Source organism: Oncorhynchus mykiss, chromosome 15 (assembly GCF_013265735.2).
Source record: "Oncorhynchus mykiss isolate Arlee chromosome 15, USDA_OmykA_1.1, whole genome shotgun sequence".
Lineage (NCBI taxonomy): Eukaryota > Metazoa > Chordata > Actinopteri > Salmoniformes > Salmonidae > Oncorhynchus > Oncorhynchus mykiss.
Genome location: NC_048579.1, coordinates 51,216,574 through 51,239,391, shown reverse-complemented (window position 1 = coordinate 51,239,391; position 22,818 = coordinate 51,216,574). Strand labels below are relative to the sequence as shown.

Here is a 22,818-nt window from a genome sequence, read left to right as displayed (position 1 = left end):
GTGAAGATTCATATGACACTGGAAACAATCTGTTCTTACTAATGAATAACCACGTGACGTTTCGTGCCTACTGAACACGACCAATGATATGATCCTTTTCACGCTATAATGCCAACCCAAACTGTACTACCACGGGTTGGATATCTAATGGCTCAGTTCGTACAGTACCCGTGTTGCCGTCGTTGTTGATGGTGGTGGTCTCTGGGGTGTTCTTCTCCCAGCCCTCCAGCTGCAGGCCCTGGTACTCCACCCGGACCTGGGTGAACGTCTCGTCGATGTCGATGGGTGACTGACGGGCATTGTTGCACGCCGGGTACCTCTTACCCCAAATCTTCTGGTTCAACTGGCCTGAGAAGGACAAACATAGAGAGGACGAATGGATCAGTAGTACCGAAGATGGGAATGAGATGGCAAACTGCGATTTGGAGTTGACTTCACAGTGCAGGCAGCAGGAACTGTAGCTGAACAACTCCCACACAACCCTGCAGGGAGAACGGCTTTAAACGAAACATTTTATAGAGGTCAGCTACAGTAGAGTATAAAACCCGTTTAGTATTTGTTCCCTGCTGCAAAACATCATTTTTTTTCTCTCTCCATTTAAATAATCCCTCAATATCCATTGTGATGACAAGTCCTGCAATGAGCAATCCTCATAATCCTCAAGTGAACTTTAACCCCAACTGTGTTTACACACAGCACATACAGAATCAGCTCTACTGCGTCTCCCTCTAGTCCAGCAGATGAGGAGTTAATGGAGCAGATGGCCTGAGTTTGTCACAAATGGCTGGACAGGTAGCATACAGATTTAGGAACTTAATTTGATCACCGTGTTGCAGGATAAATGTCAGAATATGCAGGAATCGCTCTGCCATTTCCTGGTTGCTAAAACTCGAGTAGTTTATGTGACAAAATAAGCTAGTGAAGTGTAGAGAATCATTGTACCATCTAAACCACTGAAATATATTTTACATAACCAAAAACATTGTATTTTCTGCTGTTTGAAGGTCGTGTACAAAACCCAAAGTCAAAGATGCAAAGACAAAACTTGGGAATGGAAAGCATAGAAATAGCACACATAGAACAGATCTACCACTTCTTAGACTTCTTTCAATGAGAATGACAGATCTATAACTCACATTTCTATGTGAATTTGGTCGGGCCATTTGTCATTTCCACTTTTGAAATGTCAGACTTAGAAAAAAAAGTATCAACCTCTACAAACATGTCCATTAATTATGATCTACATAGTAAATCACATTTCCTGTTGCTGGCAGATTATTTTCCTGCTGTAGCAAACTGTCTCAAATGAAGATCCTACATTTGTACATGCAGTACATCCTATACAGTACAGCGCCTGTAGTATGTACATCCATGCATTTAGCCATATGTACAGTATGCTAGCATACATCCACATTATACTGTACTGTGTGTATTATGATATTCCCTGCTGAGTCTCTGAGATGCCTGCTGACCCTGGGCAGGGTGGGGGGAGCATGTTGCTGGAAAAGAGTAATGAGTCGGTTGTTGTTGTTGTTGTCTGAGCTCAGAGACATTAGCATGAGAACGGCCAGGCTGAGGCTGCACACTGGGAGGAGAGGAGGAAAGACTTCATTATCACCTCTTCCTCTCCCCAGTGTCCTAAAAACGACTGTGTCTCTCTCCCTCCGCCCTCCCTCTCTCACAATAAATACTCTATCTCCCTGTGTGCTGTGTGAACGAGTGTGAGAGTGAGAGAGAAATAGTGTCTTCCCAGCAGCTTTCTCTCTCTCTCGCTCAATTTAATTTCAATTTAAGGGCTTGATTGGCATGGGAAACCTATGTTAACTTTGCCAAAGCGTTGTGAAATATGTAATAAACAAAAGTGAAATAAACAAAAACTAAAAAATGAACAGTGAACATTAACAGTAAACATCTCTCCCTCCCTCCCTCCCTCCCTGCCCTCCCTCCCTCCCTCCCTCCCTCCCTCCCTCCCTCCCTCCCTCCCTGCCCTCCCTCTCTCCCTCCCTGACTCCCTCCCCCCCTGCCCTCCCTCCCTCCCTCCCTCATTTGAACTCCACTGGCTAATATCCCAGTAGAATGAATACAGAGTCATCAAAGGAGGTCAGGTGCTAAAGATAAGAGTTTATCAGGCATGACCGACATTCACAGCCATTTATGGGGTCAAATCATTTCCACTCTGAATTCAGCCGTGTTGCCATTGTGAGTTGAATGACAGTTTACTGCGTTGGTGACAGACGAGAGTGGCTTCTGGCTGTGCCACTTAAATGATCTGTGGGGCAGCAAGGAGTGTGCCTGTCAATTTGGTGTGCAAGTGTGCATGCGCATGTGAGTGTGTGTGTAGGCTGGGAAAGAGTTTGACTCTTTATTTGGTGTGTGTGTTTGTGCATGCCTGCATATGTGACTGTGTGCCTGAACATGTGTGTGTGTGTGTGCTTCTCCTATGCTGGCAGCAAAGTGAAAAGGGGCTGTCAGGGGCTTCTGGGGGCCTCATCTGGCATAAATGCCATGACACAACACTGCTGCTACACTCACAAGATGCTACCATGGCAACAAGGTGCTGCAGAGGTTCGGAGGAGAGTTAAGTGCCAGGAGCAACACGTATTCTGTCAGCCTTACCAGGAACACACACAAAGGAGCTGTCCCCCATTACAGTGCGCTACTTTTAAACCGAGTTCTCAAATGACAGATGATTGACATCCCAGTACACTATGTGACTCACATGTAATGACTGGTCTTTTAGTGAGTCAGTCTTTATATTAGAGGAGGAGAAACGTGGCGTTCTTTTACTCTGAAAGGTTGAATGTCCCTGGGGACCAAGACAGCCAACTTCTGACTCACACACACACACACACACACACACACACACACACACACACACACACACACACACACACACACACACACACACACACACACACACACACACACAGACACACACACAGACAGACAGACAGACAGAACAGACACAGAAACATACACACACATGAACACACACACAGACACACCACACACACAGACACACATACAGACACACCGCACACAGCCACACACACACCACACACAGACACACCACACAGGCACACCACACACAGACATACCACACACACACACAATCACACACACCGCCACACCACACACACTCAGCTACCTCTTTGTCCTCCCAATAAAGAAATCATCACGACTTACCAGCAGTCAGTGACAGTTCTTTAAATGGTTAAATAAAGAGGGTAATCCCCTTGTAATAGGGCTCAGTGGAGCAGCACTGACATTTTGGAGATTTGTCCAACTTGTCAAAATAAATAACAGCTCATCACTTAGCATATCGCTATCAGGCAACTCTCTCTGTTTTCTGTTTTGCAAAGAGTTTTGTAGGAGGAAAGACATATAATAAAGATAAAAGAACCTGTTATTCATCCTCCAACATCCCACAAACAACATCTGTTATTGGTTGTCTGATAGATCAAGCCTACTTTCCTGTCTTGCATCTTGTAGAATACAGCATGAACATTCTTCACTCTAGCTTTGCCCTTTAATGTGAGAAGACATGGGCAGCAAGGAGAGTGGATTCAAGCAAATTAATTCATGTATTATGTATGTTAGGATTTCACTATGCAAACACACCATCCTTGTGTGTGTGTGTGTGTGTGTGTGTGTGCATGCGTGTGTGTGCGTGTGTGTGTGTGTGAGGGGAGGGGTTACTGTTCCTCCACTCGCCCCCCCCCCCCCCCCATCTGTCAACTCTACTAGTGGTCCTCAGTCAGTGTAATGATGCCCTGAAACACATCACCATCCAGCATGACTAAGTCTCTTCCTGGATCTCTGAGTCCTGCTGCATTATGACCTTAGCTGGGCCGGAGAGGGAGAAGGGAGCGGGGGCAACTCAGCCCTTACCTCACCACCAACCTCAGCAGCTCTAGGACAGGAGGGGGAGAAGACGGCTGGAGACAACTGGAGCAGAAACAACACTAACTAACGACTGCCTGTATGACTAAGAAAGCAGAGCTGGAGTAAGTCAATGAGGTGGTGGTTAACAGCCCGTTAAGAGATGTTAGATGCTGATGGAGAGGCTGCAGTCTGTACTGAATGTGCATTATGCCGGCCAGTGTGTTTGTGTAAGACTGGGTCCGCCCTGTGTTAGCCCGCTGAGCATTAGCTTGGGGGAGCTAACACAAGTCTTCAGGTCTCAGGCGAGGTTAGTCATCACGCAAGCCAACTCCGTTACATGTTGATGGAGAAGAGAGCTGGATAATTTATTCTGTCGATTGTGTTAGAGCCCAGCAGAAGGAGAAAGAGGCAGACAAAGAGCGAGGGTAGTGTAGGGACACACAGGCCCTGTAGACATGAGAAGGAGATCAGAGAGTTTACACATGCAGGAAATGGGCTGCTGTGGTGGCTGGGGACCCTGTCTCGCGTGGCCTACACTGGGGCCTGGAGTTATCAGAGGATAGAGACTACACACTCACACTGGCAGATGGAGACGGGGGAAATGGGGGAAGGGGGGTTAACGGATCATAGGGACCCCCTGGGGAGAGGGGTTAACGGGTGGATACCGTGGATTTGTACTGTATCAACTTTTGAAACACAAACAGTGGCAGAGCACGCAAGGATACACAGTCTGAAAAACAACACATATATGAACAAATATGAACACAGAACCTGACATTCTGTATATACAGTTTATCACCTATGTGATTGTGATAGTCTGTCTGTACCAAGATAAATCCATTAGCTCACACTGTCTGTTTGACATTCAAATGTTTACAGAGAAATTACATTTCGTACTCCAACTCAGGGGAATCCTGACAATCTAATGAATGTTCAGTATAATATAAATCATACCAATGGATCTCAAAAGTAAAGAGCCACTTAATGGGAGTGCAACCTTGAGCCAAAACATTCTGAGCAAATGCTGTTGCATACTCCAAGAGGATTGCATATTTCGTAAAGGCTACCAGCATTAAAGCTTAAAAGCTAGCTACCATATGGTAATGTCCGAGAAGGTTTATCTCCCTTTTTCTCTCTCACTTCCTCTTCACGTTTTCCGTGTTTCTGTCTCCATAGGTCTTTTTCTCTCCCTCTTTCTGTATCTCTCTCTTTCTGTATCTCTCTCTTTCTGTATCTCTCTCTTTCTGTATCTCTCTCTTTCTGTATCTCTCTCTCTCTCTCTCTGTCTCTCTTTCCATTTCTTCGTCTCCATACTGTGCGCTGTGCCTCACAATGAGGTGTGTGCTTTCACATGTTAATTCTCTTCCTCACGGCTCAGTACCTCATACTGACAGCACACTCACTACTGTTATATCACGGGCTGATCACAAAAACAACGGTACATGAAAGAAAATGCCTTTCATGCCTGAAAATACGTTTCACTGACTATTTTAACGTGACTGGCCCTTAGAGCAATTGAAACACCCTCGGTCAATTTCCCTCAACCAGAACACAGTTAGATTTGAACAAGCTAGACCAGTCAAGTCAGGTCTATCTCACTGATGGAGCAATCCCTCCTGGTAAGGGCTTAGGATATCTGAGCTTAATCCCCTACGTCTGTCAGCATGTGGAGAAAAGACCGGCAGTGCTGGTTGTGTTGAGCAGGTTTAACATTAGTGCACCAGTCAGGGCTGAGGTAGCGTATGACATTATTTTAACAATATAATCTGCAGGGTTTGCATTATACAGTCGTGGCCAAAAGTTTTGAGAATGACACAAATATTAATTTTCAAAGTCTGCTGCCTCAGTTAGTATGATGGCAATTTGCATATACTCCAGAATGTTATGAAGAGTGATCAGATGAATTGCAATTTATTGCAAAGTCCCTCTTTGCCATGCAAATGAACAGAATCCACACAAAAAAAATTCCACTGCATTTCAGCCCTACCACAAAAGGACCAGCTCACATCATGTCAGTGATTCTCTCGTTAACACAGGTGTGAGTGTTGACGAGGACAAGGCTGGAGATCACTCTGTCATGCTGATTGAGTTCGAATAACAGACTGGAAGCTTCAAAAGGAGGGTGGTGCTTGGAATCATTGTTCTTCCTCTGTCAACCATGGTTACCTGCAAGGAAACATGTGCCGTCATCATTGCTTTGCACAAAAAGGGCTTCATAGGCAAGGATTTTGCCGCAAGTATGATTGCACCTAAAATCAAACATTTATCAGATCATCAAGAACTTCAAGGAGAGCGGTTCAATTGTTGTGAAGAAGGCTTCAGGGCGCCCAAGAAAGTCCAGCAAGCGCCAGGACCATCTTCTAAAGTTGATTCAGCTGCAGGATCGGGGAACCACCAGTACAGAGCTTGCTCAGGAATGGCAACAGGAATTGGATCTGCACAGGAGTGCATCTGCACGCACAGTGAGGCGAAGACTTTTGGAGGATGGCCTGGTGTCAAGAAGGGCCGCAAAGAAGCCACTTCTCCCCAGGAAAAACATCAGGGACAGACTGATATTCTGCAAAAGGTACAGGGATTGGACTGCTGAGGACTGGGGTAAAGTCATTTTCTCTGAGGAATCCCCTTTCCGATTGTTTGGGGCATCCGGAAAAAAGCTTGTCCGGAGAAGACAAGGTGAGCGCTACCATCAGTCCTGTGTCATGCCAACAGTAAAGCATCCTGAGACCATTCATGTGTGGGGTTGCTTCTCAGCCAAGGGAGTGGGATCACTCACAATTTTGCCTAAGAACACAGCCATGAATAAAGAATGGTACCAACACATCCTCCGAGAGCAACTTCTCCCAACCATCCAGGAAAAGTTTGGTGACAAACAATGCCTTTTCCAGCATGACGGAGCACCTTGCCATAAGGCAAAAGTGATAACTAAGTTGCTCGGGGAACAAAACATCGATATTTTGGGTCCATGGACAGGAAACTCCCCAGACCTTAATCCCATAGAGAACTTGTGGTCAATCCTCAAGAATCGGGTGGACAAACAAAAACCCACAAATTCTGACAAACTCCAAGCATAGATTATTTAAGAATGGGCTGCCATCAGTCAGGATGTGGCCCAGAAGTTAATTGACAGCATGCCAGGGTGGATTGCAGAGATCTTGAAAAAGAAGAGTCAGCACTGCAAATATTGACTATTTGCATCAACTTCATGTAATTGTCAATAAAAGCATTTGACACTTATGAAATGCTTGTAATTATAATTATACTTCAGTATTCCACAGTAACATCTGACAAAAATATCTAAAGACACACAAATTTATATTTGTGTCATTCTCAAAACTTTTGGCCAAGACTGTACATCGACTCTTGAGGGTGCCCGAAGTTTCTTGGGGGTGACCGACGCTCACATTGGTATTTCAGCCCCCTATCCCCCCCCTGTAATTCGTAACCTGAATACCCCATGGCATGAATACTGTTCATGTAACTGTACTGACCTGTGTAGGACCAGTCGATGTCGTCTGTGAATTTTCTCTGGGCCTTGAAGTACGCCTCTGTCAAGGCCACTATAAAAGAAAGAGGGAGAGCGAGAGAGAGAGAGAGAGAGAGAGAGAGAGAGAAAGGAGATGGGAAAAATAGAGTTAGAATACACTTCACTGAGAAAAACATACACACTATGTCACGTGAGACCCCAGCACCTGCTGCATGACACTGTATATGAAGACATACTTCTTCTCTCATGTCAAAGGACACATCCCAACCACTTAGTTTACCTATAGGGATATGATTGAGCTGCCATTTGTTGAGTGTCTCTCAAAACGGACTCTCTTCTCAAGGGCAGGGGAGAGAAGGGAATGGTGGAGAGGGGTGAGGCACAGGAGAGAGCGGTGAGGAAGGTGATAAAAGCGAGATAGAGGGCACTTCTCTCTCACTCCTCCCTCGTTCTCTGTAACTGATGAGGGTCACGTTCCACCCACTTCCTATGCCCGTCACAGTGCTGACTGTTCCAGCCCCTCTCATCCCTCGTCCATGCCTCTCTCATCCAGCAGAGTTCTCGGTAAACAGCTTGGTTAATGGGAACGTGATGAAGGACTGGTCATCTTTATTGACTCACCCAGAGAGATCGCGTTGTTGTCCCCATTCCACATCCACATAGTGATGTAGTGAGCTATCTGCTACAGAGACAGTAGAAGGTAATGGCTATATGTTGATGTGTGGGAACAACACACACACACACACACACACACACACACACACACACACACACACACACACACACACACACACACACACACACACACACACACTGTGGAGGAGATGAGACACATCAGTAGAGTTCAGAAGGTCCAAAGTAATTACTGGAAAGAGACAACCGTTTTGAGAGAGATGAATGGTCTAGAGAAAATGGCTGCTCAATCTGTATGTGTGTGTGTGCCTTTGTGTGTGTATGTGTGTGTGTGTGTGTGTGTTTGCTGCTGCACAGAGTATACACACATCTACTGCTCTAATGGATATCTGCCTCCTCCTCTTTGTATATCTCTTTCTCTTTCCCCTCCATCTTTCTCCCTCGTTCACTCTCATTACATTATCTCTCTCCATATCTCTCTCTCTCACACACACACAGAGAGGCTTCGGGTTGTTTTACACTATCAGAGTGTCGCTGTGTAGATCGAAGGAAGGATATTAAGCATTAGTGGATTTAATCCCACAGATCTTAACAGGATGGAAGCCTAATGATCCGTATCAAAGTCCACTTTAAGAGCACTATACCTTACCTACTGCTGACATTTGCACTACTGTGACAATCTTCCTCCTACCTCCTCGTCTTACCGCCACTCAAACCTCTCCATTTCAAATAGCTCAGTTACCCAGTGGACACGCTCTTTCTGACCTGGTAATGTCCGAGGATAATAGTGCTCTCTGTGCCATGTAGGAAAGGAAACAGATAGCTGGCAGCCCGGTGTGTGTGTGTGTGTGTGTGTGTGTGTGTGTGTGTGTGTGTGTGTGTGTGTGTATATGTGTGTGACACTCAGAGAAGGAGCTCCAGAGTGTTAGCTGGAATCAGTGTCAGATGGCATTCTCTACTTCACAGGACACCTGCTCGTTCTGACTACATGTGCTGCTGTTACCGCTCACCGCTGGTCACTTGTTTTACTGGTTACGGCTTGTTGATTTCCACTGGTTCATGTGAGAAAATGAACCAAAATCTGTAGTGAGCAAAATTCTAAGTGTTGTTTAGTTCCTCAAAATCGAGTTACTCACATCGCTTTGTATCTACCGAGCTACTGCTTAGCTACTAACCCACCTGTGTTGGTGTTGTTACGTTAAGTCAGAGGTTAAGGGTCATGATGACCAACTCTGTTTCTATCCTATGTTGTTCTCACGTGGTAGGTCTAATGCTCCATAATAATCCTATTGTTTTAACCATATTGTAAAAAACTATGACGGGGGGAGGGGGGATGAAGGGAGAATGTCCCTTGTCACCATTGAAGAAACAGTCATTGCTATGAATACATACTCTCCATTCTATAGCATACGGGATCTAGGGTAGGTCTTTACCATGTACCGCGGACCTCTGTTTGATGCCACAATACTATCTGTATGCTGTAACTTCTAGAGGGAAAACAGGCCTGGGAAAGGAAAGAGCTGTACTACACACACACAAACACACACACACACACACACACACACACACACACACCCCTCCCCCCCTGTTCCAGGCTCAGTGTCACAGAGAAAACCCAGAGGCAAATTAGATTACGATCCCTCACAGTGAGATATTACGGAGCCCATTATCAACGCTAGCCACAACCTCCCGGCTCTCTCCCTCCTTCCTTTCCTCCCTCTTTCACTCCTTTTCTCTCCTTCTTTTGGTCCTCATCAGCACTAACGATGGGGCCCGTATACGACCTTATCACCAACGAGCACGTCACACTCAAGCTGGCCTGGAACCTCTCGGCTTTGCCCTCCTTCTCACTCCTTCTCTCCGTCTCCTCTCTGTCACTATCAGCTCTAATGATGGTGCTCATAAATCTGTCTTACAGTCACACTCAAATGTCCCCGTTTCTTTGGTTCAAGGCCGACGTGGTTTCTGACCGTCACTAAGTGAATCAGTTGGACACGGAGTGTTGACCTCTTCTTTTAACCCCAGATCAGATAGACTGAGTGGGCGCCTGCCTGCCATGGTCAGGAACTAAACGTGTATCCGTTACAATAGGGCCAGTCATGACAGAAAGGCCAAACCTGAACACTCTGGCCTAGACAGAACATGGAGTCGCTGACCTGGCCTTCTACTAATGAGTAAGGACAGTGTATAACCATGGATGGATGGATGGATTGTGTGTGTGTGTGTGTGTGTGTGTGTGTGTGAGTGTGTGTGTGACTGTACTGTACACTGTGTTGCTGTAGCAGAGGAGAGTCTCACTAGAATGTTAATGAATGGCAGTTTAGTGGACCCCTGAGAGAGATGAAAGCTGGCTCAGACTGGAACTAAAAGACAGGAAGGATTCACTTTACTCTGGCTTGGCACTGAACCGCTCAGCCGCCCAGCGCATGTGGTTCACTTCACTGTCCCTAGGGACTCTTCGTACAGCCACGGTCATAGTCCCTTTACTGGGGCGTGAAATCATGTATCTGGATCGTACAACACATCCTCCGTCTGTGAGGGGACAGGGGTAATATGCTACTCGCATTAAACAAGAGGCACTGAGACAGAACGACTGGCACCATCTCTGAGTCTGTGCAGGGAGAGGCTTCAAGAGCTTTAGCAGGGCAGAAGTGATTCCACGATGCCAAATGCCAATGGTCATCATTATTCTTTCCTTTGGTCAATACACACAGAACATTCTAGAGAGCACCTGTTGGACATGAAGTGAGATATACATACCTCCCCGCCACACCCCATGACATGTTCATGTCACAGCTGCTGTGACTGAAAGCCATGTGTGAATTAGTGAATTAGTGGCATGTGTTCTCTCCTAGCAGGTTTTACCTGCAGGTCTTCCACTGGAGTCATACAGGGGGAAGATTGAAGAGGGTTAGGCCCAAATTAAACAGGGGATATTGCCTCTGAGCGCTGTCAAATGCTGCATTGTTCCAAGGGGACTTATATATAACAACGTGTATCAATGTCATGATGATGTGTGTCGGTGTTTGAGAGGGCCCATGGGAATGTGTCGTGGTCCAGCTGTTGCAGTGAGGTCAGAGGACATGTGACATGTAGTAACCGTGGGAACGTGAGACCTAGAAGCCGACTTGTGAAGGTGGTAATATAGGGGAACAGCTGGGGGTTAGAACAACTGTTCAGAACAACTGGACAGTGAAACGACAGTGGAACAAATATCCCTCTTGGGAACGATAAATCTTTTTTTTATTGACATTTCTTCATTGTCCCCGAGAGGGAAATTTGTTCATCCGCCATCAAGTTCACTTCTGCTGCATAGGAATTCAGCCAGTGTTACCTAGTGTTGTTTTTTAGTGTAACATATCTAGTGTTGATTCATGTGTTAAATTAACTCTGTAATTATTAAATTAACACTCATTGGTGTAAAAGACCCCCGTGTTGGTTCAAATAACGAGTGTTAAACCAAAACCACGCCCATCATTATCATATTTCCCAGCATGCTGCATTTCAGGTTGATTTTTAGAATCGTTTTTTTCAATATCTGTTTTTTGCATATATTCTACTCAAATATAAATAACATAGATGTTTCTAAACTAATATAATCTGTTACTGAAATGGTTGTTCCAGTTGTCACGTCCTGACCATAGAGAGCCTTTATTTTCCATGGTGGAGTAGGTCAGGGCGTGACTGGGGGGTTAGTCTAGTTTATATTTTCTATGTGGGGTTCTAGGTTGTGTTTTCTATGTTGGGGTTTTGGTATGATTCCCAATTAGAGGCAGCTGGCTATCCTTGTCTCTAATTGGGGATCATACTTAAGTAGCATTTTTTCCACCTGTGGGTTATGGGATATTGTTTATGTTTTGAGTTAGTGCAGGTAGCATCTCGTTAATCACGGTTCGTTGTTTGTTTGTTTCTTTATTTGTTTTGTTCTAGGTTTTTCACTTTAATAAATAATGTGGAAACCATATCGCGCTGCAGCTTGGTCCGACCATTATTACGACGAACGTGACACCAGTTTAGATCATTTATGTAGTCTTGTATCTTAGCCTTCCCAACCCAGCAGTCATTCTTAATGCAGGTTGTGTGTGAATAAAAGTTCAAAATGTTGCATATCCCCACTCTGGCTGGATTCCAATAGGAATTACACATCACTTTATACAAGCAAGCATAATGTGACTTGCAGGCCTGATGTAGCCTGTAAACCATGAGTTCCAGGCCACAGCATTAGGGTAAAACTAGCCCTGTGTTGCAGTGTGTTAAATAATTGACATAACATATTTGCTGAGGGTCTCACTTGGTGAAGGCCACAGGACTGAACATGGATGAATGCAACAACCATGTCTCAACCAAAACCAAGGCTTTACACTAAGCAGCGAGTTCATTTAACACTGAAAAGTGTGGACCCGTATAGACACTGGACCAGTGTTCAATTTAACACTCTCGGTGTTGATTTAACACTGGATCATTTTCTGTGTGGTTTAACTTCACATAATGTTGAGAACAACTGGGTTTTTAACCAGAGTCATTGGCGCTAAAATGGCTCGGAGTTTAAGACACTGGACAGAGCTGTCCTGTTCTCAGTGATAGGCCTGTGGAAGGTCTGCTCATGCATCATGGGAGTTTGTCTGTGACATTCCATTTCTGTGACAGATTCTGTGCCTCTGCGACTACTCCTCCCCTGATTCTGCTGCATCCGTTGACAGAAATGAGTGTGTGCTGTGCTTCGCACTCAAGAAGAGCCCATCAATCTCCCCTATGGTCCTGCACTCTGAAGGCTGTGTCAAGGTAGATTTTCTCCAAATTCTGTTTAATGAGATTAAGTTTAATGCCGATGGAGAGGGTTTACTTGTCTCCTCCACAAAACTCTCCATGAAACACAGCATTTGTGAACAAGCAACCCATGAAAAAGCCTGTTATTAATGTGAGCCGCGAGCCAGGGAGTTTCCTGGTGAGGGATGGCCTGAAATAATAAACACAAAGTTTCAGATCCTTCCTCCCAAGAAGAACTCATAAATAAATCAGGCACAGAGAGAGACACCCCTGGGGAGGGGGGAGAACACAGAGAGCTGGAGAAAAAGGAGGACCAGAGAACTTCATAACGCAGAGACAGTATTTTAGAGCCAGGTACAGTCACTGTACTTACTGTAGTCAGCCCCACTGGGGTTGTGTGGTTGATGATGACATAAATGCTCAGTCCCACTTTGAAGTCATGACTGTGTGTACACTGGTAGAGTGTTTATTTGTTACTTGGGTACGTAGGATTGTGTCCATGTGAGTCAGTGGGGATGGTGCGTGTATGTTTTTGTGTGTGTGTGCGTGTGTATGCTAGAACCAGTCGATTCTCCCACTCTGAGTGCATTGAAATGCACCGTGTTCATCTGCTCAGCATCACAGCACTGAGCTATATAAGCATCTCAATACTCTAATGTGGCTTCCTGGAGGAAAGGAGACGAGAAGGGGAGGTGACAGACAGTATTGAGATGCATCACAGGTTTCCCATCAGTTCCATCAGTATGCTGGGAGCATCAGCACTGGACTCCTTGACAACCGTATAATGTCTTGTGGCGTCTGGCCACCCTGATTTCCACACTGACATCCTCTGCTGCCTCCCCCATCGCCATGGACACACACTCCCCTATCTTTCACTGCCCCCCCCAACCCACCCACCCAACCGCCTTTCACTTGAGGTTCCCCTCCATCTTTCACTGCAGTCTGCAGCCCCTCTCCCACCGGCTTTCCCTGGGTTCCCCCAGCCTCAGTCATCTCATTCCCCCAGACCCACTATCTCCCACTGCCTCTCTGCTTTAAACAACACTGTCCTTTGTGACAGACGGCCCAGCCACAGACAAGCCTTGCTCTTGTCAGGCATCCTTGATGCTGGCCTTCTAGGCAGAGCTCCTCTGTCCAGTGTCTGTGTTCTTTTGCCCATCTTAATTTTTTATTTTTATTGGCCAGTCTGAGATATGGCTTTTTCTTTGAAACTCTGCCTAGAAGGCCAGCATCCCGGAGTCACCTCTTCACTGTTGATGTTGAGACTGGTGTTTTGCGGGTACTATTTAATGAAGCTGCCAGGTGAGAACTTGTGAGGCATCTGTTTCTCAAACTAGACACTCTAACATACTTGTCCTCTTGCTCAGTTGTGCACCGGGGCCTCCCACTCCTCTTTCTATTCTGGTTAGGGCCAGTTTGCGCTGTTCTGTGAAGGGAGTAGTACACAGCGTTGTATGAAATCTTCAGTTTCTTGGCAATTTCTCGCATGGAATAGCCTTCATTTCTCAGAACAAGTATAGACTGACGAGTTTCAGAAGAAAGGTCTTTGTTTCTGGCCTTTTTGAGCCTGTAATTGAACCGTCAAATTCCGATGCTCCAGATACTCAACTAGAATAAAGAAGGCCAGTTTTATTGCTTCTTTAATCAGAACAACAGTTTTCAGCTGTGCTAACATAATTGCAAAATATATATGTTGTTTCCAGCTACAATAGTCATTTACAACATTAACAATGTCTACACTGTATTTCTGATCAATTTGATATTATTTTAATGGACAAAAAAAATATTTTTTTCTTTCAAAAACAAGGACATTTGTAAGTGACCCCAAACTTCTGAACGGTAGTGTACATTTTTCTAAACTAATCCAATCAGTTAGTTAGATTTATTGCACACATTACTAAAATGGTTGTACCGGTGTAAATGGTTAAGGTAGTGTGTTTTTTTAATCAAGTTTCTTCACAGTCATTCTATGCAGGTTGTGGGTGAATTAAAATCCCAACTGTTGCATATCCTAACTATGTCTGGATTCCAATTGAAATTACACATCCCTTTGCAAGCCAGTAAAATGTGACTTGCAGGCCTGATGTTGTCACGTTCTGACCTTAGTTCCTTTGTTTTGTCTTTTATTTTAGTATGGTCAGGGCGTGAGTTGGGTGGGTTGTCTATGTTAGTTTTTCTATGATTTTCTATTTCTGTGTTTGGCCTGATATGGTTCTCAATCAGAGGCAGCTGTCAATCGTTGTCCCTGATTGAGAACCATATTTAGGTAGCCTGTTTTCTATTGTGTTTTGTGGGTGTTTATTTTCAGTCTTTGTTTGTCTGCACCAGATAGAACTGTTTCGGTTTTCACTTTGTTGTTTTGTTTTTGAACGTGTTCAGTTTCATTAAAATATGATGAACACTAACCACGCTGCGCTTTGGTCCTCTCCTTCTTCCCAAGACAACCGTTACAGATGTGGCCACTGTGTGGCCACAGGGTAAAACTAGGACACTTACTAGGACAATAATTAAGGCCTTATGATATATGATGTAATTCCAGAGTTTAATTTGAACGATAACAATCCCCTAGGAACTCATTTGGTGAAAGCCACAGGCTGTTAAAAGGAAATAATTCAACCACCATGTCTCTGTCACTAAGAAATAGAGTTATGGGTCTTAAGCCTACAATTTACTCAAAAAGAAAAGGCACCCTGGGAAATATGCAAATGAGGCTTTCACACCACACAGCGTTAAAAGAACACCCACAATGACGTACTGTAACACTACAGTTTTCAATTTCTGACACTGAGAAAGTGTAACGGCGTCATCACTAAGCAACGTGAGCCCAGTTTACTCTGAATCAAATGTTCAGTTTTACACGGTAGATGTTGCATATTACTCTACAGTTGAGATTTGCAAAATCGAGTTCTGGGGAACACTGCAACATGAGCTGCAGCGTAACGGTCTGTCCGAAAACAGATGATGTGGGACAAAGCACATGTTCCAAATCAGCTCTAAATCTTCTGTTGTTATTACAGGGCTAGATCATAACTTGAGATATGTGTGCCTAGGGCGTACTGCGTAGCTCTAGAGCGCCAGCAGTTCCCTCAGATCATCTCGTTCGAGTAATTTACCATAGTACATGTTACCATGACTACTGTTGACATCCTCTATTAGATTGCATAGTCTGATGAAACACCCTGTACTGGTGAATAATCATGACGGAGAAGCAGAAGAGAGAGTGAACACGGAGAGGGACAAGAGAGACTCAGCATGAGCACTTCGGGGGTGCAATGTCCTCCATGGATTCTGTCACGGGAGAAAGGCCTGCCTACAGAAACATGGTACGTGAAGTGAGATCCTGCCTCTATGTTTGTTTCCATGAACACCCACACACCCACTCACACTCCTGTCTCTGGAGACAGATACACAGGGCTAAACAGAGAGCTGTACAGCAGATAAGACCGACATTCATCTGTCTCTCTCCTCGGATCCAAACCGCCGACGTTGAAATCAGAAGAGGAGACAAGCCATACCAGTGATTTGTTGACGTTTAACTCTAGACGAAACTCATTTAACATTTAAGAGCAACGGCCGAGATAGAAAACAAATCTAATCAGATAGAGAGAGACGGAGAGAGGTCCCATGGACGTCTTTTTTTACAAACGTTAAGAGACATGGATCATTTGATCGTCCAGGGGGAGAGGGAGCTCTCTCTCTCTCTCTCTCTCTCCTCATGACGTACGTAGCATTAGGATGACATAACTACACCGTGGGACTAATGACCAGATGTGGTAGGTCACAGGACGTCATAAAGCACCCAGGGGTGAACCAGTCAAACCTCGACGGCTAATAGACAGCTTCTCTGCTACGCATCATCTGCATGTGTCACAGGTCTCGTTAGGCGACGTCGCTTTGATAAGGAACATGATTTACAGAGCTAGAGGGGGAAAAAAGAGTTCTGAAAGGGTTCTGGGTTCTAAACGGAACCGTTCATTTGAAGAAGCCCTTTTGGGTTCTATGGCATCAGGTGTATGATTGGCTTCATTCACGGCTCATGTTGCTTTATTAAGGCAAATTGCTCCTATTATAAATAGTATCATAATACACAGTTAATAAAGGTTTTATTAGCAGTAATTATTTATGAGCATGGTTGGACGTAATGATTCTAAATCAGGTTGCAGTTCAATTGGTTACAGGTTTGACCCAGACACATTTTGCGTCCGCAACACCAGCAGGTGTCTCTTCAGGTGTCTCTATTCTATTTTGAATAGTCCTTCTGGCTTTTCATTGTGTTATCATTATCTGGTGCTCTAGTCTAGGGCTTTGTTTTCTTTATTCCATGTACATTCTGTCAAGGTTCAAAGGAAACTGCAGTGGACATGCTGCCAAATGCCAATTAACTATACACCGCGGGTTTGGAGAAGAGTAAACGAGCCTAATTAATGATGCTGGATCCCATAACAGCACTCACCCAGGCTCACCCACCTTCACCACATCCACATAGGGTAGTTACACTTGCAAACACCGTATAGAGAGTTTTTCTATTGTGTTATTGACTGTACGTTTGTTAATCCCATGTGAAACTCTGTGCTGTTGGTTTTTTGTTCGCACTGCTTTGCTTTATCTTGGCCAGGTCGCCGTTGTAAATGAGAACTCGTTCTCAACTGGCCTACCTGGTTAAATGAAGGTCAAATCATATAAAGAGATGACACTGCAACTGTTACAGGCACACACATGCTGCTGCAGGTACAGCTCATTATTAAAGAGAGCATCAACTACAGTGCCTTGCGAAAGTATTCGGCCCCCTTGAACTTTGCGACCTTTTGCCACATTTCAGGCTTCAAACATAAAGATATAAAACTGTATTTTTTTGTGAAGAATCAACAACAAATGGGACACAATCATGAAGTGGAACGACATTTATTGGATATTTCAGACTTTTTTAACAAATCAAAAACTGAAAAATTGGGCGTGCAAAATTATTCAGCCCCCTTAAGTTAATACTTTGTAGCGCCACCTTTTGCTGCGATTACAGCTGTAAGTCGCTTGGGGTATGTCTCTATCAGTTTTGCACATCGAGAGACTGAAATTTTCTCCCATTCCTCCTTGCAAAACAGCTCGAGCTCAGTGAGGTTGGATGGAGAGCATTTGTGAACATCAGTTTTCAGTTCTTTCCACAGATTCTCGATTGGATTCAGGTCTGGACTTTGACTTGGCCATTCTAACACCTGGATATGTTTATTTTTGAACCATTCCATTGTAGATTTTGCTTTATGTTTTGGATCATTGTCTTGTTGGAAGACAAATCTCCGTCCCAGTCTCAGGTCTTTTGCAGACTCCATCAGGTTTTCTTCCAGAATGGTCCTGTATTTGGCTCCATCCATCTTCCCATCAATTTTAACCATCTTCCCTGTCCCTGCTGAAGAAAAGCAGGCCCAAACCATGATGCTGCCACCACCATGTTTGACAGTGTTCAGGGTGATGAGCTGTGTTGCTTTTACGCCAAACATAACGTTTTGCATTGTTGCCAAAAAGTTCAATTTTGGTTTCATCTGACCAGAGCACCTTCTTCCACATGTTTGGTGTGTCTCCCAGGTGGCTTGTGGCAAACTTTAAACAACACTTTTTATGGATATCTTTAAGAAATGGCTTTCTTCTTGCCACTCTTCCATAAAGGCCAGATTTGTGCAATATACGACTGATTGTTGTCCTATAGACAGAGTCTCCCACCTCAGCTGTAGATCTCTGCAGTTCATCCAGAGTGATCATGGACCTCTTGGCTGCATCTCTGATCAGTCTTCTCCTTGTATTAGCTGAAAGTTTAGAGGGACGGCCAGGTCTTGGTAGATTTGCAGTGGTCTGATACTCCTTCCATTTCAATATTATCGCTTGCATAGTGCTCCTTGGGATGTTTAAAGCTTGGGAAATATTTTTGTATCCAAATCCGGCTTTAAACTTCTTCACAACAGTATCTCGGACCTGCCTGGTGTGTTCCTTGTTCTTCATGATGCTCTCTGCGCTTTTAACGGACCTCTGAGACTATCACAGTGCAGGTGCATTTATACGGAGACTTGATTACACACAGGTGGATTGTATTTATCATCATTAGTCATTTAGGTCAACATTGGATCATTCAGAGATCCTCACTGAACTTCTGGAGAGAGTTTGTTGCACTGAAAGTAAAGGGGCTGAATAATTTTGCACGCCCAATTTTTCAGTTTTTGATTTGTTAAAAAAGTTTGAAATATCCAATAAATGTCGTTCCACTTCATGATTGTGTCCCACTTGTTGTTGATTCTTCACAAAAAAATACAGTTTTATATCTTTATGTTTGAAGCCTGAAATGTGGCAAAAGGTCGCAAAGTTCAAGGGGGCCGAATACTTTCGCAAGGCACTGTATCTGTTCATGTCGGCCAAGAGATACTATTATATTATATTAAACTCTGTAGGTCTGATTGACCAGCAAAGAAGAACCCAACACAAACTTTTAGAAAAAGGGGGGGGGGGTGTCTACAGTAGAGTATCGTGATATTATTTTCGACTATGTTACATTGATTCTATGACATTGATGTACTTATTTGTTGCTGGGTAGTTAACATGAGTTATCGCTAGTCGGTTGTACCAGCGCCAAAACATCTCCTCCTATAGGTTGGTCACAATCTTCTTTTTAAATGGTGAGCCAACATGTTTCAGCTCTTTTATATCCCTGACTAATCAAAACTCGTTTTTATTATGGCTCTCTGTTGTCCCTCTGTGGCAGACATATCGTGAGCAATAGGTTTTTAACATTGAATCGGCCAGAAAATCTCAGTATCTAGTCACAATACATATAGAATTGTGATATATCGTGATAGATATCGTATCGGCACTTACAGTTGAAGTCGAAAGTTCACCATCTCGTGCTGTTACTTCATACATCCCAATCACGCCCATTGAGAAAACCTTGTTACTTCATACATCCCAATCACACCCATTGAGATAACAACATTACTTCATACATCCCAATCCCACCCATTGAGATAACAGTGTTACTTCATACATCCCAATCACACCCATTGAGATAACAGTGTGGAAGATCAATTCTTCACATTCATTCAATAACCCTCTAGGGTCATTCCATGTCATTTCAGCAAGCCATGACACCCACCATGTCAGATTGTTCTGAAATTGTTTACGTAGTTAGAAACAGATAATGTGAGCAATCCTTCAACACTATTTTGTTGAAATATTACTTGATATCTGAGAAATGAAGCTAATTGATTGCACCCAAATCCATTCAACATGAATTCAATATTCAATATATATACCTAACATCCGATTTGGACCAAACTTTTTTCAAACAATGAGTAAGACATGAGAAATTCAAAGAACTTGTCAAAAGCCCCAATACCAGGATGTAGGATGGGACGTAACAACTTCAATTAATAATTTATCTAAAGGGGGGAAAAAAACATTATCAAATTCACTGGTAATACATTACATAGGGTGAAGAAGCAATACTCCAAGCCGCAGCTCCATGCTACTTGTCAGATACTAAGGATTTGTTGTTGGGGTGTGGCATCTGTGGGTGGCTTCAAACAGTTTCTTTGGATTCCTCGTGTATAACTCATTGTTAGAAAAAAGTTTGGTCCAAATCAGATGTTAGGTACAATGATTTTTGAATATTATATGAATCCTATACATTTAAATGGCCAAATTTGGATGTAATATGATGTAATTAGCTTAATTTCTCAGAGATAAAATGATATTTAAACAAAATAATGTTGCAGGAAAAGGTAATCGTATCTCTTTCTAACTACAGAAACAATTTCAAAACAATCTGATACGGTGGGTGTTGAAATGCTTGTGCTTTTTGAAGTGGAACGACACTCTTGCCCTGCCCATAGATGGTGTTACAACCATCTCATTTAGATACATAATAGGGCAACATTATCCACAGTGATCCACTGATCAGCATCAGTGTTAGGATGAGATCTTCTCTGATGGTAGAACTAACAGACTCTGTGTGCTCTCAGAGCCTCGCACGTACACTAACTCTGTCCCTGTCCACCCAGCCCAGAGAAATAAAGAGAGCCTGCCCTATAGCGCTGCTGGCTCTGCTCAATGGGTATTATGTCATTACCACGCTGCTGCTTATGAACTCTCCCGGGGCTCTCCTGATCAGGGTTGGGTTCAGTTCCGTTTTCAATTCAGTCAATCATCCATTGCTTTCTATGGGGATTGTTCCAATTTCTGAACCGGTCCGACTGAATTGAAAACTAACCCTAGCCATGCCCACCACCCATGGCCAAAACTTGACCCTGACACTGGCACACACCACAGCTGTTACTTTACATGAGTTCCTAATGTACTGTTCTTCACTGTTCATATCTAGGCTAATTACCATAATCTAGTCTACAGTAAATATATATATATATTCTTTCTTTCTCTTTTTACATGTGGCATGGTGTGAATGTGTTGATTGTATCCAAACAGTTAAATTGGTGATAGTCTTGCATGCAGATGGATGTTTCTATTTGTGAGACACAGGATGAGTGCCTTATGCTGTGTATGTGTGTGTGTGTGTGTGTGTGTGTGTGTGTGTGTGTGTGTGTGTGTGTGTGTGTGTGTGTGTGTGTGTGTGTGTGTGTGTGGCCAACTCCTGTATGGTGGCCTGACATATTGAGGAACAGATGGCTTAGAGAAGTGCTCCCTCCTTCTTTTCCCTCCAAATAATTTCCCCCATAATTCCCAATTCCCATAAAACCCCATAGCAAAACTGTCCATCTCTTAGATGCTTCTTTTAGATCACAGATAATGACTCAGCCAAGGGATTAGAAGAAATGGAAAAAGCAGATGGCAGATATCAAATCTCTCAAAAGCACTTCCTCTTTCTTTTCCATCTAATCTTTTTCCAGAAAACCATCCACGAAACCGACCCTATTGTCAGTGTTCATGCCAGGGAAATAGTGGATAGACAAGACAAACATTTTAAAGGATCAATACTATGGCTTTCAACATCAAGTTAAAGGCTCTCAATGGCATGTCCAAATGCCATCAGAAACACTCTGTTAACAGCCTACAAATGAGTCCTCTTGAAATATCAAGTGAAATGCTTCTATCAAAATGAAGAAAGTTCTCCAAATGTTAAAAGTATCTTCATGAGAAATCAACAGTGTAATTTCTCCAAATAGTCGTGAGATGTGTCCTGAGATGTGTCAGGTGGAGTGGCATTTGGGATGCACTTTTAAATTCACCATGGTCCCTGTCTTTATTTGTTTGCTAGTGTCAAATATGTCACCGTTGAGTGAATGCACAATAGCATCAAATATAGAGACAACATTAGCCAGTTACTGACATGGGTTGTGCACACTCCAGCAAAAACCGCTGATAATGCGTATCATACATAAGTCATTGCACTTATCAAAATCTATAAATATTATTATTCCTTACCTATCTGGCAGAAAACCAGGAGCTGCGCAATGGAAATCAGCACTCTGGATACAGTCAGTTCCATAGTCTCCGATTCAGCGGCAAACTGAATTTTAAACGCAAAAAAAAGAATTGTAGCAAAACAATCTGAATTTCTGGCGGGGGCGCTAAGATGCTACACTCGCTTCATACCGCCGATGTCGGCGCTCCGGTCCTCCTGCCTCTCTTCCCTCCCTGTCTTTCGCTCTCTGCTTGGAGGAAACGGAGTGGCTCCACTCTCTCATGTACAACACTGGCTGGGTATGGAGAGGGGGATTTGGTATGCGCGCCGCCCACTACTCACACAGGCGCAGCGGGAGGGAAAAACTGATGGTTGAACATGCTCTCTGAATGGTGATATGAAATGGCTACTGGCTGGCCAGCGATAAAGGGAAACGTGCATATTCAGAAGGCACAACTTTTATTTTTGTGAGCTCACAAAGACGAAATGCCAATTTACTGCCTAATGCAACTACACTAAGAAGTTGTGTTTTAAATGAAAATAGAGCCAATCAGCATAATTGCATGATGGAAAAGTAAAGCCAGGATAATGTCTAGGGGTCTCTACTATAACAGCTAGGAGATGAGTAGGGCTGTTTCATCATTTACCAATAATA

The 22,818-nt window shown here is 43.8% G+C and overlaps 1 protein-coding gene across 2 annotated transcripts in view; it reads right to left on the bottom strand.

Moving 5' to 3' along the window:
- Positions 1 to 22,485, bottom strand: part of LOC110490740 (receptor-type tyrosine-protein phosphatase zeta) — a 56,630-nt gene extending 34,145 nt beyond the window's left edge. Inside the window, exons 1-4 of one of the 2 annotated variants that reach the window (XM_036944562.1) lie at positions 22,355 to 22,485; positions 22,184 to 22,268; positions 7,374 to 7,442; positions 169 to 348 (exon numbers count right to left, since the gene is read on the bottom strand). In XM_036944562.1, the coding sequence (XP_036800457.1) occupies positions 169 to 348; positions 7,374 to 7,442; positions 22,184 to 22,247 (313 nt within the window). In that variant the 5' untranslated portion in view covers positions 22,248 to 22,268; positions 22,355 to 22,485. Of the gene's footprint in view, positions 1 to 168; positions 349 to 7,373; positions 7,443 to 22,183 lie in introns of both variants that reach the window. The other variant, XM_036944563.1, reaches the window with a different exon arrangement.
- Between the last annotated feature and the right edge of the window lie 333 nt (positions 22,486 to 22,818).